This window comes from Phoenix dactylifera, chromosome 17 (genome assembly GCF_051530095.1).
Source record: "Phoenix dactylifera cultivar Ajwa chromosome 17, Ajwa_hap1_PhDact_Kaust_v1.1, whole genome shotgun sequence".
Lineage (NCBI taxonomy): Eukaryota > Viridiplantae > Streptophyta > Magnoliopsida > Arecales > Arecaceae > Phoenix > Phoenix dactylifera.
In genome coordinates, this window is record NC_143206.1 from 7,469,712 (window position 1) to 7,491,165 (window position 21,454).

The window sequence follows — 21,454 nt, forward strand, 5'->3', positions numbered from 1 at the left end:
TATTATATAAATAAATATTTTTTATTTTTTTTAGTATAGATCATACTCAACCATTTAGATTATCAATTTAGATGGTTTATTATTATTTTTAAAATTATTATTTTTCCCACATATAGTTGAGATTATATATATATATATATATATATATATATATATATATATATATATATATATATTAGCACAAATAGGTGCAAAATACTAGCACAAATATATTAGCATTATTTTAAATTATAAATTTATTTTGGTTAGTAGTACTAAGATAATGCTAGAGATTACTTGCCATCCTTATAAGTCATTGATTGGCTAAGCGGAAGGCAGAGATCCATGTGGCACCATCTTATATGCTGCGATATACCATAATAATGCAAGAGATCACTGAATTAGGCAGTGATACGAGGGTAGTGGTGCAGTTATTAGTTCCTTCTTCTAGTATTTTTACTGAGCTCCATGTAATTTGACGAAAATGTCACAAAGTTTCTCTTTTTCTTGGCGAGATGATTCCAGCAATGTGCATAAATTGGCACGATATGGAGTATGGCCGAATGATCATGAATTGCCACATCAGCATCTGGCCCCATAGAATGTTCTGCTTTAGGTAGCAATGAGTATTTTTCTCGAAAATATCTTTCTAAATATCAAATTTTACAGAAATATCCTTCTAAAATTTACATTTACATATATATCTTCGTATAACACTTATGTTGCTATCATATTATTTTTTATCCTTAATTTTGCATTTATACCACACAATCTAATGCCACTAAAAAATTAACGATTTAAAATTAAAATGATTAAAATATGTTCGATGAGCAGATGCGCAAAAATATATATTTATAAGACGATCGCGATAAAAAATAAAAAAAGTAATTTTAAAATTTTAATGTATTTTTAATTAAATTAAATATGTTTTTTATTAATGATGTTAGAAAAATCCTTATATTAAGGATATTTATGCAAAAAATAGTATTTTATAAAAGTATAGCAATAAATATAATTTTTAAAAAAGTATTTACATAAATTTAAATTTTTAAAGAGTATTTATGTAAAATAAATACTCACTGGTAATTTGTAGTATGCAAGTCGATAAACTTTTATCAAGTTTATTTTGTGTTTTTATTTATTATTACCTATTCTTTTAGCCTCGCCAGGGTGCAGCGGCAGCGAGATGGAGGCCATGCGACGAAGATCGGGGTTGTATCTTTCGCTCGAAAGAAGGGTTGTCCTTCCTTCGCGCAAAGTAACCGTTGGATCACATACCGCATAGTTCTCAAAGCTTCCCGAACTCATCATTCGCCGTCTGCACAGATCTCAAGGCAATCAGTGGATGATCCAGCGGTGATTCGCGCGAAGGAAGGTGAATCCTTCTTTGGCGAGAAAGATACACCCCCGAGTCTGCGGGACAGCTCCTTGATGCATGACGCGCCGTTAAAGATGCTGTCTTCTGTGCTAAACCAGATATCCAAGACCACGCGATCATCACCTTGAGTTTCACACGTGTCAAGAAAGCAGACACGCGCTTACACTCTTTATACAAACAGAAGTGCACCGGATCCGCAAGGCCCCGCCGCGCCGCTGAAAGTTCCACCCTGCACCATATCCGATAAAGATCCAGTCCCGTCTCCTTCTATCCGCCATGCCCAAAAGCCCCCAAAACCTCTCCCTCATTGTGATCGGGTAATCGAAAAAAAAAAAGAAAAAAAAATCCTGAGTAGCACGCAATCAGGAGGTACGCGATATCCAGAAATCAGATCGTTTGGTCTGATCTGATTGAAGCACGGTTTATAAATTTTTTTATGTAGTTTATAATGATTTATTTCATGAAACTTGGTTTTCTTCTGTTTTTTGATGGAAACTTGGTTTTGTGCTATGATTCAGCTGAGGGAGATTTTTGTGCTCATCTTTCTTTTTTTTTCCTTTTGATTATTCCTAACTTCTCATCGATCTTTGATAAGGTCAGCAAAAACTAATGCCTCGAAAGTTTATAAGGCATGATCATTGGAATTTCTCTTGTTTTCAATCGTTGAACTAGTTTTGAACTCCAAATTTGCTTCTCTTATTTCCTCTGTGGTATTCATGAGTTTGCTTTTAGTGTATCTTAAATTTAATTGTTCATCTCAAATTTCATGAAGTATAGAAAAAAGTGAGGTGCTTTTGGCTTCTTTATGATGTCAATTACTAATCGTCTTTCTGATTGATTTGTTGGCATTGTATGTCAGCTTTCACGGGAAGTTTTGGGTATTGGAGTTGGCATTGTGTGGTTCTGATCATGAATCGTGCAGTTAAGTTCCAATTTTGATGAGAGTTTGCTGGGTTAGACTGATGCATGTTTAGTTATCTCTGCTGCCCAAAATTTATGTCATATGGGTTATGGTATGAGTAAGCCAGAATTGGATCCCAATTTGTGTGACAATCCACAGACCAGCGGTGGAGCTCATGTAAGGCAAAGGCATGATGAAGATTTTGACATAGATAATGAGATTTTTTATCTCATTCGTCTCAGATCAGAACCCAGTGAAAGCACCCGTAAGTCCAAACATGCCCGGCGGAAGATGCCAATTTCGACAGTTAGAATGCTGTCGGGAAGGGAGGCCAATTGCTCTGGAAGGGGGAGGTTCTCTTTATCCGATTGCTCTTATGTTCTTGGTAGGTATTTGCCTGTCAACGGTCCATGGCCTGTGGACAGGATGGATACTCGAGCATATGTTTCACAATTTTCTGCTGATGGCTCACTTTTTATTGCTGGATTTCAGGTAGTTTTTTTTTTCTTGAGCAGGCTAATATTGCAGGACTATTTTTATTTGGTGAATTAGCTACCAATTACTTCTCTGTCTTTTTGGTTTTGTTTTTTTCCGAATATTTGTTAGGGGAGCCACATCAGAATATATGATGTTGATAATGGATGGAAAGTACGAAAGGACATTCTTGCGAAAAACCTGCGCTGGACAATTACTGACACATGTCTTTCTCCCAATCAGCGCTATCTTGTAGGTTTACAAAAACTTAATAATTATCTCTTTGCTATACATCCCATTGTTGTTTGTTTTCAAGCACACTTGTTCAAAACCTTTTTTACTGTGGTTAAAATAAATTGTAACCCCTGATTCTTAGCCAAATAAGCTCTTCTATGCATTATATTTAAGAATGAAAGCCATATGTTTCCCGCAATGCTTCTTCGTGTACTTGGTATATGCTGAAAGATGAAAAAGTGGTCCTTATGTAGGATTTCATCCCTTCCATGGGGTCTAATTGGGTAAATTTGGGCCCCAGCATGTGCTAGAGTCTACACATTCAAGTTATGCAATGAGTAGGCATGCCAAAGAACATCCCTTGGCTTTCAACTTTGATGCTTATTTAACTATTAGACCAATTACAAGGGGAAAATAAAAACAGAAGAGGAGAAGAAGAATGATGATTAAAATAGCATAGAAATTACAGAAATAGTGTAGGATTTTAATGAGATCAACTCATAGAAAGTCGTATATACTCCTTCATGATAATGAACTAGAAGCTTCATTGTTTGTAGTCCTAAGAGGGCAAACCCTCTCTTACAAGACTCTTTGGTAGACACAGCCTGCAGCATTGGTCTGCACAGATTCCATACCTGCAAACTAGTTGGCAACTTGGTTGGCCTCTGTATAGTACAGGAGATTATAAAACTGGTCAGCTGAGAAGAGATTTAAAGAATGTCCTCAAAGAGGGGGCCATATATGTTTCAATTCTAAGATGTTTGTTGTGGACCTGACTAATGACAGTTGTGGATTACTTTCTAAGCAACTGGCATTGTGTTTGAGCATGTAGGATATGGCTGATGGAGCCATCAGCTAGACAGTTGGATATGCTGATATGCTACATGCTGAGCTCAAATCGTAATGCCCTTGCCCCTGGTTTTTTGTATTGAAGCCAATGCTGGCTAAGTTTGAGGTGTGAAAATGTTTATTCAAGCTGATTTTAGGATGTCGAGGGTTGAGAGCAACCAATGAAAAGCAATGGAATCTCGGCATGGTGGGAAAGTTGCTCTATATGCTCATATGTCAAAAAAGACAATTGTCTGAAACTTCGTCGAGGATCTGAAGAAATTTGTTTTTGAATGGATCTACCTGGGGGATCATGGTGTCTAGGAGGGTTCGCCGCTGTAGCAAGACATTGGGATTCTTGAACTCCCATATCTTCAACCAAGGTAGCAAAGGAAGGCCTTACTTTCACCTGACAAGAAGGTCTCATAAAATCTTGAAGCAGATGTTGAATGGAATTTCACGGGCAGCTAACAAAGGTGCTGATGTTCGAGTTGCCGATGCTGTAGGGCAGTGAAGGGAGACATGGTCCATTCTTCAGGGACTCAAGGGCAAAGGTTACAAGTTTTTGTTGACAGCAGCCTGTGGGTTCAAGGATATTGTTTGCTAGAGATCCTATTCCATCATAAGTTAAAAGTTTTACCTGGTGAGGTATCTTTATTGTCCTGATCAAAATGGTGCTGATAGATAATGAGTGTCTCTTTTGCAAGCATTTATGAAATTAGGTACCAGTGAGGCCTTTAATGGGTAGATGGTTGGAAACCCAACAAACTCAATCAAACCTATTTTGGATGGAGATTGGAATGTGAAGGATTTAGTCACCAATTTTCTTGGGCAATAGAATGTGGAATATATTAGTATTCATATCAATCTTCTTATTTACTTGTCCTAATTTAGGTTGCTTTGAGTTAGGAGTTAAGTTCAGGAGGAGCCCAAATTTATTAGGGATTGGCTGCCTCATGTTTCTGTTTACTTTTCTAGTTCTTGTAGGAAAAGCATATGTAGTGCTTTGGAGGCCAAAGATACATGCAATCAGATCAAAGATACCAGCTTAAAGTCTTGATCCCCGTGAAGATATTGGATATATCTTCTTTCCCACTTTTGTTACGAATTCTCTTTTTCTGCCCAAAATACCATTGATCAAGGTTTTAGATCTTGTGAAATGGTGGCATCCTGGTTTCTCCATAGAACGGGATCCCTTACAGTCCTATCTTGTCCTAGCGATGGTCCCGGTCGAGCATCCTAGTAGGTAACCTTCATCTTTCTCCCTTTTTTTCTTTCATTTCTTTCTTTCTTTATTTGTTTGTTTCATTTTCTTCTTTCTTTCCTTTCTTCCTTCTTCCTTTCATTTCTTTCTTTTTCTTCTTCTTTCTTTTTCCTTCTTTCTAGTTTCTTCTTCTTTCCTCACATGGATGGATTTTAGAGTCTCGCCCCCATCCTAGTTCCTATTTTCTCACAGAAATGAATGACACGGCCAAGATGCTCCCGTCCTGCTAGGATTTATAACCTGTTATTGATTACGGTGATCCTGTGCACATCTCGAGTCCTACACCATGGCTTTTATCAACTATACGTAATTCAGAATTACAACTTGATGTTAGAAGCGACGAAAGGATCAAGGCAAAGTTTAATCAAAAGCTTGATCAATTTAAGGAGGTTCTTTTGTTGACTTTCAAGGTACAATTGTTCAAACCCCTGAACAACTTTGGAAGGATCAGTGTTAACCAGCTTCAGTAATGATCATTATTGTTAAATGAACACCTTGTTAAGAAGGAAACTAAAGCTATAGTATCATATAGATCAATAAGACAATTTTACATGTGCAGGTGTGGTAATCCAATGCAAAAATGGTGATTCTTTAGGAGAGATAGCATAACTAAAAGGTTTGAATCTCATGATGGTGTTCCGACAAAAAAAAAAGGGTTGATTGAAGGCCCAGTGATTTTAGCTTTACTCCCTGAGTATGAGGAGATGAATGGTGAACTTGCTTAGGTTTACAAAACTTCTAGGGCTTTGTTGGCAGGTTTGTAAGTGGGGATCATATTATAAGATTCATTGTGAAGAAAATGCCCATAATCCTTTTGCTGTGATGGCGACAATTGTATCCACAACACTGTCAAAGGAGAGTGTTTGGATGATAAAGATGGTCGATACCTTGAGAACAAGACCATTTTGAAGGTGGAAGGAATGATAGATCTCCTATTTTCATATCCTAATTTTGGTTGCATTAGGTTGGGAGTTCCAAATTCATGAGGGATTGGCTACCTAATGTTTCTTATTTCACTCTTTGTAATTCTTATAGGACAAGTAATGATAAAGCATTTAAATGTGTAGTGCGCTAGAGGCCACTGGTACAAATGATCAGTTTAATGAAACTGAGCTAAATTCTCTTTGAGGTCCCGACCCCTTGAAGAGATTGAATATCCCTTCTTTCCACTTTTCTTTTCTATTTCCCTGCTTTCCTGCTTAAAATACTTTTGATACAGAACTAGGGTCGTGTCAGTTAGAGACCCGCAGATCAGGATGGAGGCCAAAAATGTTGCATTAAAGGGTGTTCCTTACAAGTGACATGGGTGAGATCCAAGGGTTGGGTAACACCAAATTAGATGGTCATTGCCTATGCACCATTGGAACTAGACTTTTATCAGAATATCTCCACTACAAATGGATTTTCAGATCACTGAACATCAGAGAACGATACTTTTGTGATTTTTGGTTCCCATTAAATTCATATTTATGTCTCGGAATGGAGACCCAGAATCCACTAGGGTGAGAACCACCTTAGCCACTGCTTTGACAAAAAAAGAAAAAGAAAAAAAATCCGATTTCTAATCCTGCAGCATGGTCACCCCATGCCCCTTGCACTCCTTAGGAAAAAAACAACCTTCCAGGAAGAAGGTGAAGCTCTCTCTTCTTGGAGGGGTTGGCCCAGAGAAATCATCTTCTGTGCTTGTCAAGACTGTCGATCATCTTAAGCTGGATGCAACCATTTTCCATTATAAGAAATTGGGGTAGCAAATAGAACTGAATAAATAAGGGTAAGTTGACCCACTATGTAGAGGGTCTACAATCTCTATAATCTGCACTTTTGGCATTATCCTCAAAGATAGAGTTGAAGTTGGTAACCTTGTGTCTACTGCCTGCGGTCTGATAAAGGTACCCTGAGGTATGACAAATACCTTCTTCGATTTGGGTACCCAACTCGATAGACATGTTAGGATGTGGTAAAATTATTTTCTGAGGAATATACCCATAAGGGATGACCAACTCTTGTTGTTTCTTCCTGGATATTCTCTCTTATAGAGCTTAATCCTTTCAAGTTCATTTTGGATAGTTACTGAATGTACATATCTTTTTATTTTCTTGATGTTGCATTTCATTTTCATGCTGCAATAATTTTATTATTGCATTTTTAATCTTGCAGGTTTATGCTAGTATGTCACCTGTTGTCAACATTGTCAATGTGGGAACTTCTGCAACAGAATCGCATGCCAATGTGACTGTATGTTCCATCTATAATTTTTGGGGCCTATCAGAATTTATTCACAAGATGAAAATTTCTTAAATAATATGTAAACATTCCTCTGACTGCAACTGTTCATTATTTATCTTAAAGATATTCCTGAAGTACACGGTTACCTCTGATTTTCTTCATTTACTAAACCTGATGCTACTGTAAGTATATTGAATTAAACTTGAAATAGGTCTGCTTACAAGTCCTTACTTACGTATATTGATTTTTTTTTATTCTTTGTAATTAGTTAGAGATATTGTATTGATTTGAATCATTAAGAATTTAGAAACTAGATGGCAAAGTTTCTGGACAAACTGAACTGTCATGACATACGTTACAGGAAGATTGACAGAGTAGAGCTTTGATGTGATTAATCAGAAGATACACGATCTTTTTTTTTTTTGATGGGAAAGAAGAAGATATGTGATCACTTTTCCCAAATGTCAAATAAAACTGATATCCAAATCCAAGTTCAAAACGCATGCTTATTCTCTGATCTGTCTTGAGTTCAACTGGACGAAAGCAACATTTATTTATTTTTTTCTCCAATGAAAGTTTAAACCTTATTTAATGCAAACTACTCTCTGTGTACCTTTTTAATACAATCCTAATGCATACCCAGCTTTCTATTCTCATAGGGAGGAGGTAGCACAAAGGCAAGTGCCCATGGAAACCCACCAATTGGGAATTAGCAGGTGTTGGAGGAAGAACTTGTTCATGAGAAAATCCTCTTGGTAAGGAGTGGGACTAACAAGAGCATAGAGGACATGCATTCCCTTAAACTAATTGACATTAGAGGCAGAGATAAGAGAGTAGCTTTGGAAAAAATAATATACATCTACTTTTGCTTTGAAACATTGTTTCATCAGGCATTGCGGAACAGGAGAAAGAAGGTTAATAGAAGTCAAATTCCAGGTATCTTACATGAAAAAGAAAGTGACATCAAAGGGAGGATGCAATTACGTCCGTAAACTAGCTAATAGAAATGAAATTTGAAAAATCTTTGGACAAAAGAAGAAGATTTAATAAAGGTGACTGATCAAGGGTTAATGAAAGCTTGCTATGAATGATGACATCTAAAGAAAACTTATCTAAATCAGGAACAGAGCATACAAAAGAAGCAACACAGAGGCATTGTAATGACCAATGACCTCGCCCAAAATGGGCTAGCCAGAAGTTTATTAATTGGGGTCCTTGGCCCTACTTATATACCTAAGATCTCTCAAACCTCAACCTATGTAGGAGTAAACACATGCCAACACAGATCCTCATAGGCATGAATTGGAGGATGATTGTGAGTGAAAAACTTAAATGGAGGTCAAAGGTGCATGCTCATCAAGGAGAAGCGCATAGGAGTATGTGCATGTGGTAACTAACATCAAAATATCTTAGGTTACTCAGATGTACTTGGAAGGATATTAAGGTAATGATGGTCATGGTAGTTGTAAATTAGCATAGTGAAAATCTGACTGAGAAAGGATGCTAGTGGACTCATATGCTATAACCTTAGCATCAGTAATTGCAAAACTCAAAGCGATATCGAGTGCAGATACATCAAAGGGAATTGTAAATAGGGTTTTGTCACTGCCAATGTTCTATAGAAAAAGTGAGAGTAAAAAGCATTCCGATGAAAAAATTTAAAACAAAATTGAAAGAAAGATCTCAAGAAACAACCCTAACATTGAATAGTATCTAAAGTTACACTATTTAAATTCAACCAAGAAATGCAGAACCGTCCCGAACCGCCCGATTCGGGGTGTACCAAACTATGTCGGATAGGACGGTTCCGGCATTCAAAACGAGAGGCTGGTAGGAGGGAGAGAGGGAGAAGGAAAGAGAGGAAAAGAGGGAGAGAGAGGGAGGAAGGGCCGCCGGAGGCTGCTAGAGGAAGGGCTCCGCCCTTCGGAAAGAAACAGGGGTCCGTTGGGGCTCCTTTTTTATTTTAAAAAATTTAAATTAAAAAAAAAGCCCCGATAGACCCCTATTTCAAACAAAACAAGGGTCCAGAGGGCGGAGCCCCTCCTCGAGCCCTCTAGGGCCCTCCGATGCCCTCCAGCAGCCTTCGGAGCCCCTCTTCTCTCTCCCTTCCCCCCACCTCTCTCTCTTTTTCTCTTTTCCGTTCACCCTTTTCCTCGCCCTCTTTACTTTGTTGGTACGGGCCCGGCATGGAATAGCACGGGGGCATGCTGAACCATGCCGCTGGTGACCGGTATAGGGTCCGATACCGGCATGGTGAACCTTACCCTTAAAGTAGTCCAATTTATAAAAAAGAGGTTGCAAAGCTGTGAGAAATAGATGACAAAGAACAGTGGAGAAACAATAGGGAAATTCCCACTCGTGCACAATGTTCCTGTCATTTAAATCTCTAGCAACGCATGTGGATCTATTTCATCCATGTGAACACACTTATCCAACTATAAGATGCACTAGAAATGTTGACCAAAGACTAGTAATAGGCTTATTAAGTGTCCCATCAACCTTCAAAAGCTGAATGTCATCACCATGAATCAAGAAAATAATGAGTCAAAACTGGAAAGGAGAAAGAAGCACACATCCAAATGCCATGAGACTTCAAAGAATATAAAGAGGGGAGATTGACTAAAAATATAGTATAGGATGTTAGAGAAATGGGCATTAAAAAACTCATAATATTAAAAAAAAGTCAATAACTGGCTGTTGGATTTTGGGAGTAGACATCAGAAAATGGAATAGACACAAGCAAACCCAAATTGACCTGGTCTAAACTATAGAAAATCATGCAAATCCTAATGTAATATATGTAATTGGTAAAAGAAACGGGGAGTGATGTTGCAAAAGAAGGAAAAAAGGAAAAGCTAAAGTGAAAACTGAGAGAAGAATAATAAGGCAGTGTGTAAGTGTGTGTATGTAAAAAGTGGAGTTTGAGGTAGAATTGTAGTAGAATAAGGAAAATAAAAAAAATGGTGGTTTAGAGAACCAAAAACTGACAAAGGAAGGTTTTGTTTCTCTCAAAAAGTATAACTTATCATTGTCAAAACTTCATCCGCAAAGCTCATCCAAAAATTTAACCAAGCACAATTAGTTTTGCCAATAGCCAAAGAGCTTTCAATAGCTCGAGAAACTCTGGTTGTTGAATCCTACTGATTCTATAGAAGTAGTCAATTGTTATATAGGCACGAAGTTCTATTGTTAGAAGACGCTTTGCTTGTCTGTGCTAATGTTGTTCTGAAGCTCTCACATGAAGGTCCTGAATAATGTACTAGTCTTTGGAACCACATTAATGTAAAAAAATCAAATGTTGATAATGCAAGCATATAATGTTAGGTCATAAGATAACATATGTTTGTAGCTGTAAGTTATGGACATCAAATAGTGAGTATAACAAAGGAAACCAAGGTACACCGTATTAGCCCGAGCTGGGCGGTTTGAGGCGTACGGTACTGTACTGGTTCGGTGCCGATATCCAATATGGGTGGCGTACTGACATTCGGTATACCAAAAAAATTTTGTACCGTACCATATGGATACTATGCTAGTGTGGCATCGGTACGGGGTCTGGTATCGAGACGGCGAACCTTGAAAGGAACAGAGAAAAAATATAACATGAAGATTGCACAAGATGCTACAATTGATGTATTATGCATCACATCACACCCATGATTCTAGACTATGTAAGAGACAATTAGGTGGATGGCCAAGAGTAAGACACTAATTAAGTCAAAACCAAGATATTTGAGCTAGCAAAGAGCTTAAAGAAGCCAAAGGATGAGCGACAAAGAGGTAGGCACAACCAAACCAGAGAAAAGTGGAGAAATAGCATGCAACTACAGAAGGAAAACCTCTAAGGGCCAAAAGGAAAGGGAAAAAAGAACACAATGAGAATAAAATAGGGGATAGGCTGATTAGGCTTCCATGATCGAAAAATGCCATAATGGGAGAGTTAATTCATAGTGGATTTCTCCTAGATTAAGTTTAAGCAAAAGATGAAGGTAGATATGAGAAAACTAAAGCCCAAATATCTGGAAAACAAAAATGATAGGGGGGAACTAGTCTTATGGTAATAAGTAATGTATGATGGATTCTGGAGGAAGAAGCATCAAAGCATTTATCTCTCAGATTCAGGTGGCTCAAAGCACGGCAGAAAGCTTGCAAAGAGATACTCCACTAAAAGACAGTGGTAGGTGCTGGACCTTCTGGAGACAACAGGTTGTCCAGATGAACCTTTAGCATATTGTAGTAACTTCAGAAGCTGCAGAGTGACCAAATGATGGGACCACCATTACCATCATAGAGAAGTATGGACAAATGATGGTGATTTCAGCTACATTTGAAAATCAGAAGCCATATTCTTCGGGAAGGTTAAAAATCATGTTCTGGGGTTAGATCCGGAGCTAACAGATTTTCTCAGCAAACCAGAAAACAAGATACCACTGTCTTGCAACAATTCTGATTTCTGACAGATGTTGTACATGAGGTTTCTGCTGCGAAGATAGACATCCGGACAGTAAAATCAACAACATTATTGACATTGGATCTCCTGGTAGCTCTTCGAAGTTGTCATGCTACTAGGTAAATTAATAAGTATTGTGGAGTTGCAGCAATGCAACTCCTCGTACTTGGGGAAAAAGTCAATATTAGAGTTAAATCACCCATTGCCTCTATCTTGTTAAGATACTCTGTATTTACATATACAAAAAGACTGTACAGTTTTTCTAATTAGCTATGATGGTGCATAAGTAATTGCAACCAGTAATATTTATCGGTTTCATAATTTTGTTTCTAATATTTGGTTACTTTAAGTGTTAGTTCTTACTATAGTTCTTTGGGAAAAGGTATGATCCTACTAAAAGATAGAATCCTACTCTGCATGCTTTTGTCAAAGTGTAATTGTTTTTTCCCCGTCACCCATGAAACCAGGCTGAACAATATAAATATACTCATGTAGGACATTCATGATGGTCTGGACTTCACTTTGCATGATGATGTGGTCTACTCCTTCAGTATATTTTCTGTAAAATTTTCATCTGATGGTCGAGAGCTTGTTGCTGGCAGCAATGATTATTCAATATATGTTTATGACCTTGAAGCAAATAAGCTGACATCACGTATTCTAGCTCATTCGGTATGGTGATTTTGTTATTTTTGCTGGCCAAGTTTATGTCTTTATATGTATATATCACTCTTTTGATTAAATCAAACTTATGTAGTGCTTCTTTTTTGGTAAACTATATGGTGCTCCTTTCATTGGATCATTTATGTTAGATAATGAAAGGTATTATTTTGTTTTAACATTTCTATAACTTTTTACCAAGATAAATTTTTGATGCATATAGTGCCAATGTCCAAACTTGTAATGTTACTTTGAATACTGCCCACTCAAGCCCTCTTGTTTCTCATTTTCTGTTTGTATATAAGAATTCTGCTTGGTAAGAAGAGTGACAAACTAGATTTTATGCGGCTACATGTTTATTTCACTTTTTTAATTACATTAAACTTACAGTGCTCCTTTCATTGGATTTTTTTGAGGGATAGATGGATGATAATAACTTGCTTTAACAATTTAAATGTTTATTACTAAAATAAAATTTTGATGTAAATGATACCAATTTTGAAACTTAAAGTGTTACTTCGAATACGATCCATTCAAGTCCACTTGATTCTTTGTTCCTTTTTTTTACATAACATACTACTATTCTTGGTAAGAAGAGGTAGAGATTTGTTTTGTCTGTTCTGCTGTATCAGATGTTCTTTTATCCTTAGTTTGGTATGCTTATATTTGGCACATCATTATATAATTACAGATTTCCTTTTAAGTTTGGATGTGAGTTAACTGATGTTGTTGTAAAATAGACTAATAGGTTTTGTTTCTCTCCCTTTTCTACAGCAAGGGAAGAGCTAAATCTTTGCTTTACTGTGACCTATTATGGTATCTTTAAAATCCAGAACTTAAAGGGGTGCATGTGCTGCCCATGGATGATGACTGCCTTAAGAGATCTCATGGAGTTTAGATTGATTAAGTCCTGGGAAGATATGAAAAGCATTCCCAAATCGGTCTTGGCTTTGGTGGGTTCCTTAAGTTTGAAAGCATATGTTTGGCATAAAGGAAATCTACCTCCTGTTTTCAAGGATGTCTATAATGTATAATGGAAATAGGAAATTAGTGGAAGGAAAACCAAAATCTGACAGCTGTCATCCTCAAGGAGGAAGACAACTGAGCGAGCTGCTACTTTGGTGACTAGTCTGGTAGCCTAGTTCAGTCCAACTTAACTGAGCTAAGTGTTCTGACTCAGATGAAAAAGAGCAGCAGCTCAGTTCTCTAAAGGCTGTATTGGGTCTGAGTCTCTGTAGATAAAGAATATGGGGATGTCCTTCTGGAGGTACAATAGAAAGGAGCAATCATCAAAAGATATCGAGGTAGCTAATGCTATTAGTGCGGATTTGGTGATTTCCAGACTTAAGATTCTGCTGTTAAATTTGAGGAACACATGGTCTTCCTAACAAAGGACCTTCCTTTGGAAGAGAAGGTTTCAGTGGGATTCAGTGGGAAAATCTAAGGAATTGGGCTCCATAGATAAAGGTTAAATTTATTGCTTTGGACTCTTCTCCCCTTTTTTGAAATCTTGATTCAATGGCCTTGGCTCGTGAATGAAAACTTAAATAACCTATTGTTTGGCAGACATCGTCCCTCAGGAAATTAGACACATGGATCCACCCAAAATTAATGTATCAAGTCCAATTGTTCATCTAGTCCATGGTATGCCATACCGTACCGAACCGAACAGTATCGAACGTACCGTATCGGTTCGGTACTGGTATTGTACCAGCACTATGCTAGTGTGGCATCGATATAGAGTCCGGTACCGAGACGGATCTGGTCAGGTCAAACCTTTTTTGAGATTCTTGAACAAGAAACTAGTTGTCAAAACAAAAAAGCCGCACTGAAAACAGAAAGAACTCTAACCCTCATATGATAATTAGAGAATGGATTTTTTTTTCAATTGATCTGATATATGTGCTTTATGACAACTAGGTAACAAATAACAGCTAACGAACAACAGATAATTTACCTCATTGTAACTATAACAGCACTGTCATAGCTAAGTAGATGACAACCTCTACTAACAGGCAGTAACATAACAATATCAATATGATTGAGGACAATATTACTCAAGACTAACTTTGTAGTCAATTAAAGAAGTGTAGAAACATGCTTCTTAAGTTTATCTCCCACATTCATTGCATGTGCCCTCATCATTTAAGCCACACCTACAGCCTGCACCAACTTTACCAAGTCTTCAATCGAATTCATCGGGGGTATAACTAGAAATGCCTTGATGACACTAGCCATGTCATCAAGCAACTTGCTGAAATCAAGAGAGACTTTGCTTAGATGATCCACCAAGATTTAGCAGTCGTTGGTACAGTAGTTTTGCACTGATGACTGGCTGATCTTCATCATCAGTGTTCTTGGATGGGCTGTTACACCAATATGTGGTGTCACTACTTAGTAGACTGAAGATTAGTCTCTAAATCCAAGAGCCAGGATGGTTTAGAAGTAAAATCTCTGCAAGAGCTTATTTGAGAACTATTGTGTAAGTGGAAGTGGAGATTTCTAAAGGAAGATAAACTTTTGTGGAAGAATCTAGTTTGCTCTATTAACTATAGAAGAAAAAGCCCATTTGGTTCTTTTTCTTTGCTGCCAGCGGCTTCTCCTTTGTGGAGAGGTGTTCTGGAAATTAGAGTTTTGCATGCAGCATCTCCTTTGACAGAGGCTTGCTGATTTTATTCTGAATTCTTTATTCCTGAAGTATTTGGTATGGGAAGTGAGAAAAGTTGTTTGGTGGTATCCCTGTTTCAGTCCAGTGATTATCGATGAGTGTAATTTATCTTTCAGAGGAGTTCTCACTATGGATGTGCTGGAAGGATATCTATAGCTGATGAATTTGCTTCATTCTATCATCCTTATTGAGTAACCTGACAACCTTATATGGAGAGAGAGATGCTCATGTGAATTTACTGTTATATCCTTTTCCTGCTGCTTCAAATTTGATGGAATTAAGTTAGATGATTTCAAATCTATTTGGCAGTCTAAGCTCTAGGGAAGGTCAAAGTCTTGTGTTGGTTAGCTATCAAAAATAAAATCTTGACTGATGATAACCTAAGAGAGAGGCTGGTTTTATCCTATGTCTTGTGTTATGGGTAAACTACTTACCATTTGCTACTGTGTTGTTCTATTGTAAATGACATTTTAATCATTTCAAAAGCAAATTAACTATCAGAGGTCAACCTGGTTCCTTATACTCATTTTAGACAATTAGGAGAGCTAAGAGAATCAAGAAAAAATTCAGATAAGTTTGGGCTTTAATTGGCTATGGCTGTGTAATGGAAGGTTTGGTTTTTCTAAGTGTCTATAGCTGTGTAATGGAACGCTTGGTGCAAAAGAAGTAACAGAATTTTTCATTCTACTTTCAAGCAACATGAAGGTATTCTCAGAGAGATCAAACATTGCAGGGCTAGAATTGTCTTTGGTTTCTTTTGAAAGACATAAGGTTGATAATCTTTTTGAAAAGCATGATTATTCTTCTCTTTAAGCCTGTATGATATGAAGGCTTATTTGTGGAGATTCTAGGGAAGTTCCACGTTTTCCTGGCTTGATCTGGTTTCAAAGAATTTTGAGAAACGTGCTGCTGATGTTTGAAAATTGGTTTTTTTGGTCCTTAACATGAGTCATTGACTTATTTTGCGAGGAACAAATTGGTTCAGAGTTGATGAGGTTGCTCTGAGTTTGAAATGAGAAATGCCGATGGTGTACTGATCCTTGTCATGGTTTGTCTCCCCTGAAATCTCATGGAGTATCCAACATCTTACTGAGCAAAATCAGGTCTTATGGAACTTTCCTGTTGGCCAAGGGTCATGGTTTGTAAATTACTTTGGATTCAACGTTGAAATCAAACTGAAGTTGCTGGAATAATTGAAATGGCTGAGATACTTTAGTTTATGTCTGGACTGAAACACATTCCTACAAACTCTAAAGCTATACGAGGATGTCTTCTCACAAGGAGTGCTGATACATAAGGATTTTATAAAACACAAGAGACATATAAAAATAGTTTGCATCAAGAAGTATGCAACTCCTGTGCTGCAAATAGTGAATTCTTCAATGGGAAAGGAGGAATAATTGGAAGGTAGCATGGCAGCAACAGTACAAGTTCTTTAATTGGTAGCTTTGGTGCTAGTTATTAAGGAGAGCAGAAAGGACACTCAAGGACAGGTAATTATGAAATAACAGTCATGAGCATAGCAAAGCACCAAAATAGTTGGTAAGTCAAACTAGCACAAATGAAATGCTGATTACAAACTAGGTCCTGAGTTCAGTTGTTATGTCACTGAAAGCAAGATGGCCCTGCACAAGTTACTCTTGAAATGACTTGTAAAGTTGTAATAGTATTCAGCTAGGTCATGAGACCCCAAAGTGCCATGCTGACAGCTGAAAGCTGCATATGAATGGCATCGTAAATGTTGGTGAATTCACAAAGAGGACCGTGAATTCACAAAGAGGTTGGCAATATTAGCTCGTGGCTAAAATCATGTGCTGATGAAGTTGGATGACAATGAAAGAAGCTGGCTGATCAAGCCAATCAACATCGAAAAATACTAGCATGGATTGCTAATTTTATGTTAAAAGCATTACTAAATTGAAATGTGTAAGAAATGGACCCGAGAATTGCCTAATAGGGTAGGTGAGCCATAGAGAATATATTGTTGCCCAAGATGACAACCCAAGAGGGGAGGTGAATTGGATTTTCTAAAAATTGTGTTTCCTAATTTTTTACTTTAAATTGAATGTAGCGGAATGATAAGATGTTACTTACTTAAGCTCTAGGTAATTATAAGTAATGCAGTGACAAACTAAGCTAGAGCAATTGTATTATGGCTTTAGGACGCAATTGATCCTAAATTAACTTATAGTTGTATGATCAATTTAATCTATGTGAATTGTAAGAATAGAGTGAAAGCTAAACAAGTTCTAAACAATCTCTTATAATCAATTAGGAAATAAAGCTAGAAATATTACAAAGTCAAGTATGTATGTAAGGCATGAAACGCAAGAAATAAGGCATCACAAACACAAAGATATATAGTGGTTCGGTGCACCCCAGCACCTACATCCACTCCCCAAGACCCCTTGGGAATTTCACTATAATTCCTCATATTACAGTCGGTTGTTTTACAAGCTCACAACCCAACTTGTTGTTTTGCGAGATCACAACGAACTCGGTCGGTTTTCACAGGCTCACCGACTAGAACCAACCGATTGTTTTCACGGGCTCACAATCCAACCCAGTTGGTTTTCCCAAAGGCTCACCAACCAGAACCTTACAACGATTGTTTTCCGGGTTCACAATCAACCCAGTTGGTTTTTCCAAAGGCTCACCAACCACAACCTTACAACGTTGGTTTTTCCCTTTGGCTCACCAACAAACCTTAACCCCTTGATTCAATCCCTTGATTGAATCAAGTTACAAGATATTAGAACAAGAGTTTAAATCAAATACAAGCTTCTCACATAAGCAAATATAGCAAATATAAATAAGTAAAGTAAAGAGAAGAAGCCCTCAAACAAATTTGTAGATGGAGGAACTCGGCTTCTTCTTTAGTTGACCCTCTTCTGATTTTGCACGAAGTAGAGGATCACCGAGGCAGCACACGGATGGAGAGGAAGCTTTGGGATTCACTTGGATGCTCTTCTTCTCTCTATTTTACTTTGAATGGCCCTTTTGTGCTTATGGAAGATTTTCCTTATAATCTCTTTGAAATCTCTTCCCTAAATGTTCTCTCCCACTTCCATACCCTCTTCCCTAGCTCTCCTCTTGATTTTATAGCTTTAGAGGGAGTGGAAACAAAAATCTAGCCGTTAGAGACAAAAATAGAGCCGTTGGAATCAAGAAAAAACTAGCCGTTATGCCTCCCAGCGTGCTAGAGTCGACTCGGCTGAAGCAGGAGTCGACTCGGCTGAAATAGGAGTCGACTCGTGAATAGTAGTCTGCCGGCACTGTAGCTGGGAGTCGACTCCGCACTGTAGCACTGAAGTTGGAGTCGACTCGAGATCATTGTAGCGCTGAAAATCAACTCTCTGTCTTTTTGTTTGTTCTCAGTCGGAGTCGACTCGTAGAGTATCGGAGTCGACTCGAGAACTGTTTCTTGAAACTCTAGAGTGCCAGAGTCGACTCGAGGACTATTCTTTTGAATCTTTCTTTGAATTTGCTCCTTCAACTTGAATCCTTTGAACTTGAAACTTGGGCCAATGAAGTGAAGCTTTCTTCCAACTTTTTTTGAGAGCTTTTGAGGCCTTCTTGTATTTTTCCAACTTGCTATGTTCCTTGCAAAATAAATTATCTTTCTTCTTGCAACACAAACATTAGTAATTATACTTCAAGGTTTTGTGATCATCAAAATCAATCTTTAACTCAATCTTTGGGTCATCAGTCTCCCCCTTTTTGATGATGACAAAACTTGGAGTATGTGCAATATAAAATATATTGTGTTCTAGGACTAATGCATAGCTAAGTTGCATGAAGTAGAAAACATATATATTTAAAACATACTTCATGATAATGCTTTAGATTTAATCAGCTTAACACAATCAACATATTTCAATTTAAGCTGATTTGTATTCAATTCAAAATATAAAGCATTATGAGCATATACTTAGATATTTCTCCCCCTTTTTGACAACATCAAAAAGGTTGCAAGATAATGAAACATTAAGCACAAAGATAAGAATACTCAAATATTTCTTTTTCTTTTTGTACTCTGATTTGCATGTCAAATTATTGCAAGAATATGAATCATATAACTCAAGGCAATAATGTTAGAAAAAGATTAATGAGCATAGATCAGAGCCAATTATAGTGAGAACACATCGAATGTGGTTCCAAAGATAGTTTTCAAATCAAGTGTAGGTGGAATCTTTCTCAAGTTAATTCAAGAAGTACCAAGAATGATATTCAAAGAAAGCACGAATGAAAATCTAACCATTCTTTAATAATAAATATGAAAGCTTGTTCATTTAAGATCTTTTGCCCAATATATTAAGTATTTTAGCAACATGAGAGCAATTGAACTAATTTTCAGAATATAAGAACAAAATTTTTTTTAAAAAAAATATATATAACATCATGTTGGATCATTAATTTTTAATGGCTTCAAAGTTCTTTCAAAAAAAATATTGTGGCATACATATCAAAATATGAATTCATGAAATTTATGATATATCTTAGAGCATATATAAAATGCAAAGCTTTGAAAGACTTTCTTTTATTCCTTAAAAAATAAGCACAATTTGATACATAAAAATATGAATTGGCACTAAATTGAAGTTCTAAAGAGCAAGCCAATTAGGACTCATTAGTGAATTTCAAAATAGATTTTCTGAGAGATACTCAAGAAAATTCAATACATTATTCTCCCCCTTTTTCATTAAGTTAGAGGCTCTTAAGATCAACTGTTTGAATTGCAATTTGGTTCATGATTTATGTATAAGATATATTAACCAAATAACAAGCCTCAAGGTGTATCATAAAGATTTTCAGATTTTAAATTTCAGATGATACATATTGGAGAGTATTAGGATCACTTTTCATTTAGTATTCTTTCTCTCTCCTTTAGTTATAGATTTATGCGATTAAGTTCCATTAGATCTCTCCTTCTGAAATTTTCTTTCTCCCCCTCAATTGATCATTCCATTTAAGAGTTTAGAATTTGAAGATAATGTTCAATAAAATTGTCAATCTCAAAAAAAATATATTTTCTATAAGTTTCAGCTTATTTTCATAAGACTCAATGTTTGAGATAAGACAGCCTTTATAGAACTCATCTCAAGGTATAAACTTATTATATAATTAAAGCAAGTCTTGCAATATAAGGAGGTTCATCAAAATCAATCCATAAAAAATCAAGGTATGCATCAAATTAAAGTAATTTTAGGATAAGATACTGAATATCTAAATCTTCCCCTCAAAAGATGCATTCCTCTTTAATCATTCTTTTCTTTTGTTGAATTTCAGATTTTAACGACAAGCGTGAAGAAAACTGAAATTCTATGATATCGAGAATGTAGAGTGATCTAGAATTATTCAAAATTTATAGCAATCACTCTTTTTAATCTTTCAAGAACAAGTTATGCTTTCTCTAAATTTTGAGAAAATGTATAGAAATATTGATCAGAAAATGATTCATTTGAAGCTCAAATTCTTTCAAAAGCATTTACATTTTCTTTCTTTTAAGAATCATTTGAGTGAGCTGAAATGTTTCTAGACTTAAGATCATTCACTCTTTTAATAATATATATATATATATTTTGATGGAAGTCTTTAATAATGTAGGAGAGAAAAACATATAGATGATCATTGAAGTATATATATTTATAGAACTTAATTTCTTAATCATAGTTTTTCAGCAATGTATACATGAAGCACAATAAATCTTTTTAATATCAAAATAAAATCATATATTTAAAAATATTTGTTTGCAATTAAGATCATTGAAAGACACATCATTTAGACCAATATTAGTACACTTTAAGGATAAGAAAAGATATGTTTCGGATGCGTATCGAGACAATCAACCAAGGCATCAAAATTAATTCTGTTTTTCTTAAATTAAGATTTTATTTAAAAATCATATTGAGTTTAAGCTTTTATACAAAATCAGATTCTGAATTTCATAAAAATTTTCAATAGAAGCTTTCAAAGTCATAATTTGAGATATGTATCTTCCAGATTGTAGCTCATCTTAAATCATTATGATTGAAAACACATATTTCAAACATATAAGAGCATATTCAGAATATTTGTATTTATGTTGAGTTTTGGTATAAATTAGAACATTATATACCAAAGTTAAGCAAGTTGAAGGATAAAACAAATTCAATTCATTTTGCCTAAATAGAGATATCCTTCTCTTCTCCTTTTTACAAATTTATTCAACTTTCAGATTTTAACGATGATTGTGAACGACAAATCTGAAATTTCTTTTCAATAATACCAAACAAAAATTTTATGTAGTATTCCAAACATTCAATCAAATTGTCCAAGCATGGAGCATTACAAAATATTGAGAACCCATAATTCAAGACATAATGCCACATGCAAAATATATTATGTGTTAA

General features: G+C 36.2%; 1 protein-coding gene across 3 annotated transcripts in view; it reads left to right on the plus strand.

Annotated features, from left to right (window-relative positions):
* The first annotated feature begins 1,555 nt into the window (after window positions 1-1,555).
* LOC103721036 (LEC14B protein-like) overlaps window positions 1,556-21,454 on the plus strand; it is a 33,351-nt gene continuing 13,452 nt past the window's right edge. For 2 of the 3 annotated variants that reach the window (XM_008811065.6, XM_088713866.2), the window contains exons 1-5: window positions 1,556-1,726; window positions 2,217-2,750; window positions 2,865-2,984; window positions 7,216-7,293; window positions 12,230-12,406. In XM_008811065.6, the coding sequence (XP_008809287.1) occupies window positions 2,361-2,750; window positions 2,865-2,984; window positions 7,216-7,293; window positions 12,230-12,406 (765 nt within the window). In that variant the 5' untranslated portion in view covers window positions 1,556-1,726; window positions 2,217-2,360. The remainder of the gene's footprint in view (window positions 1,727-2,216; window positions 2,751-2,864; window positions 2,985-7,215; window positions 7,294-12,229; window positions 12,407-21,454) is intronic. The other variant, XM_088713867.2, reaches the window with a different exon arrangement.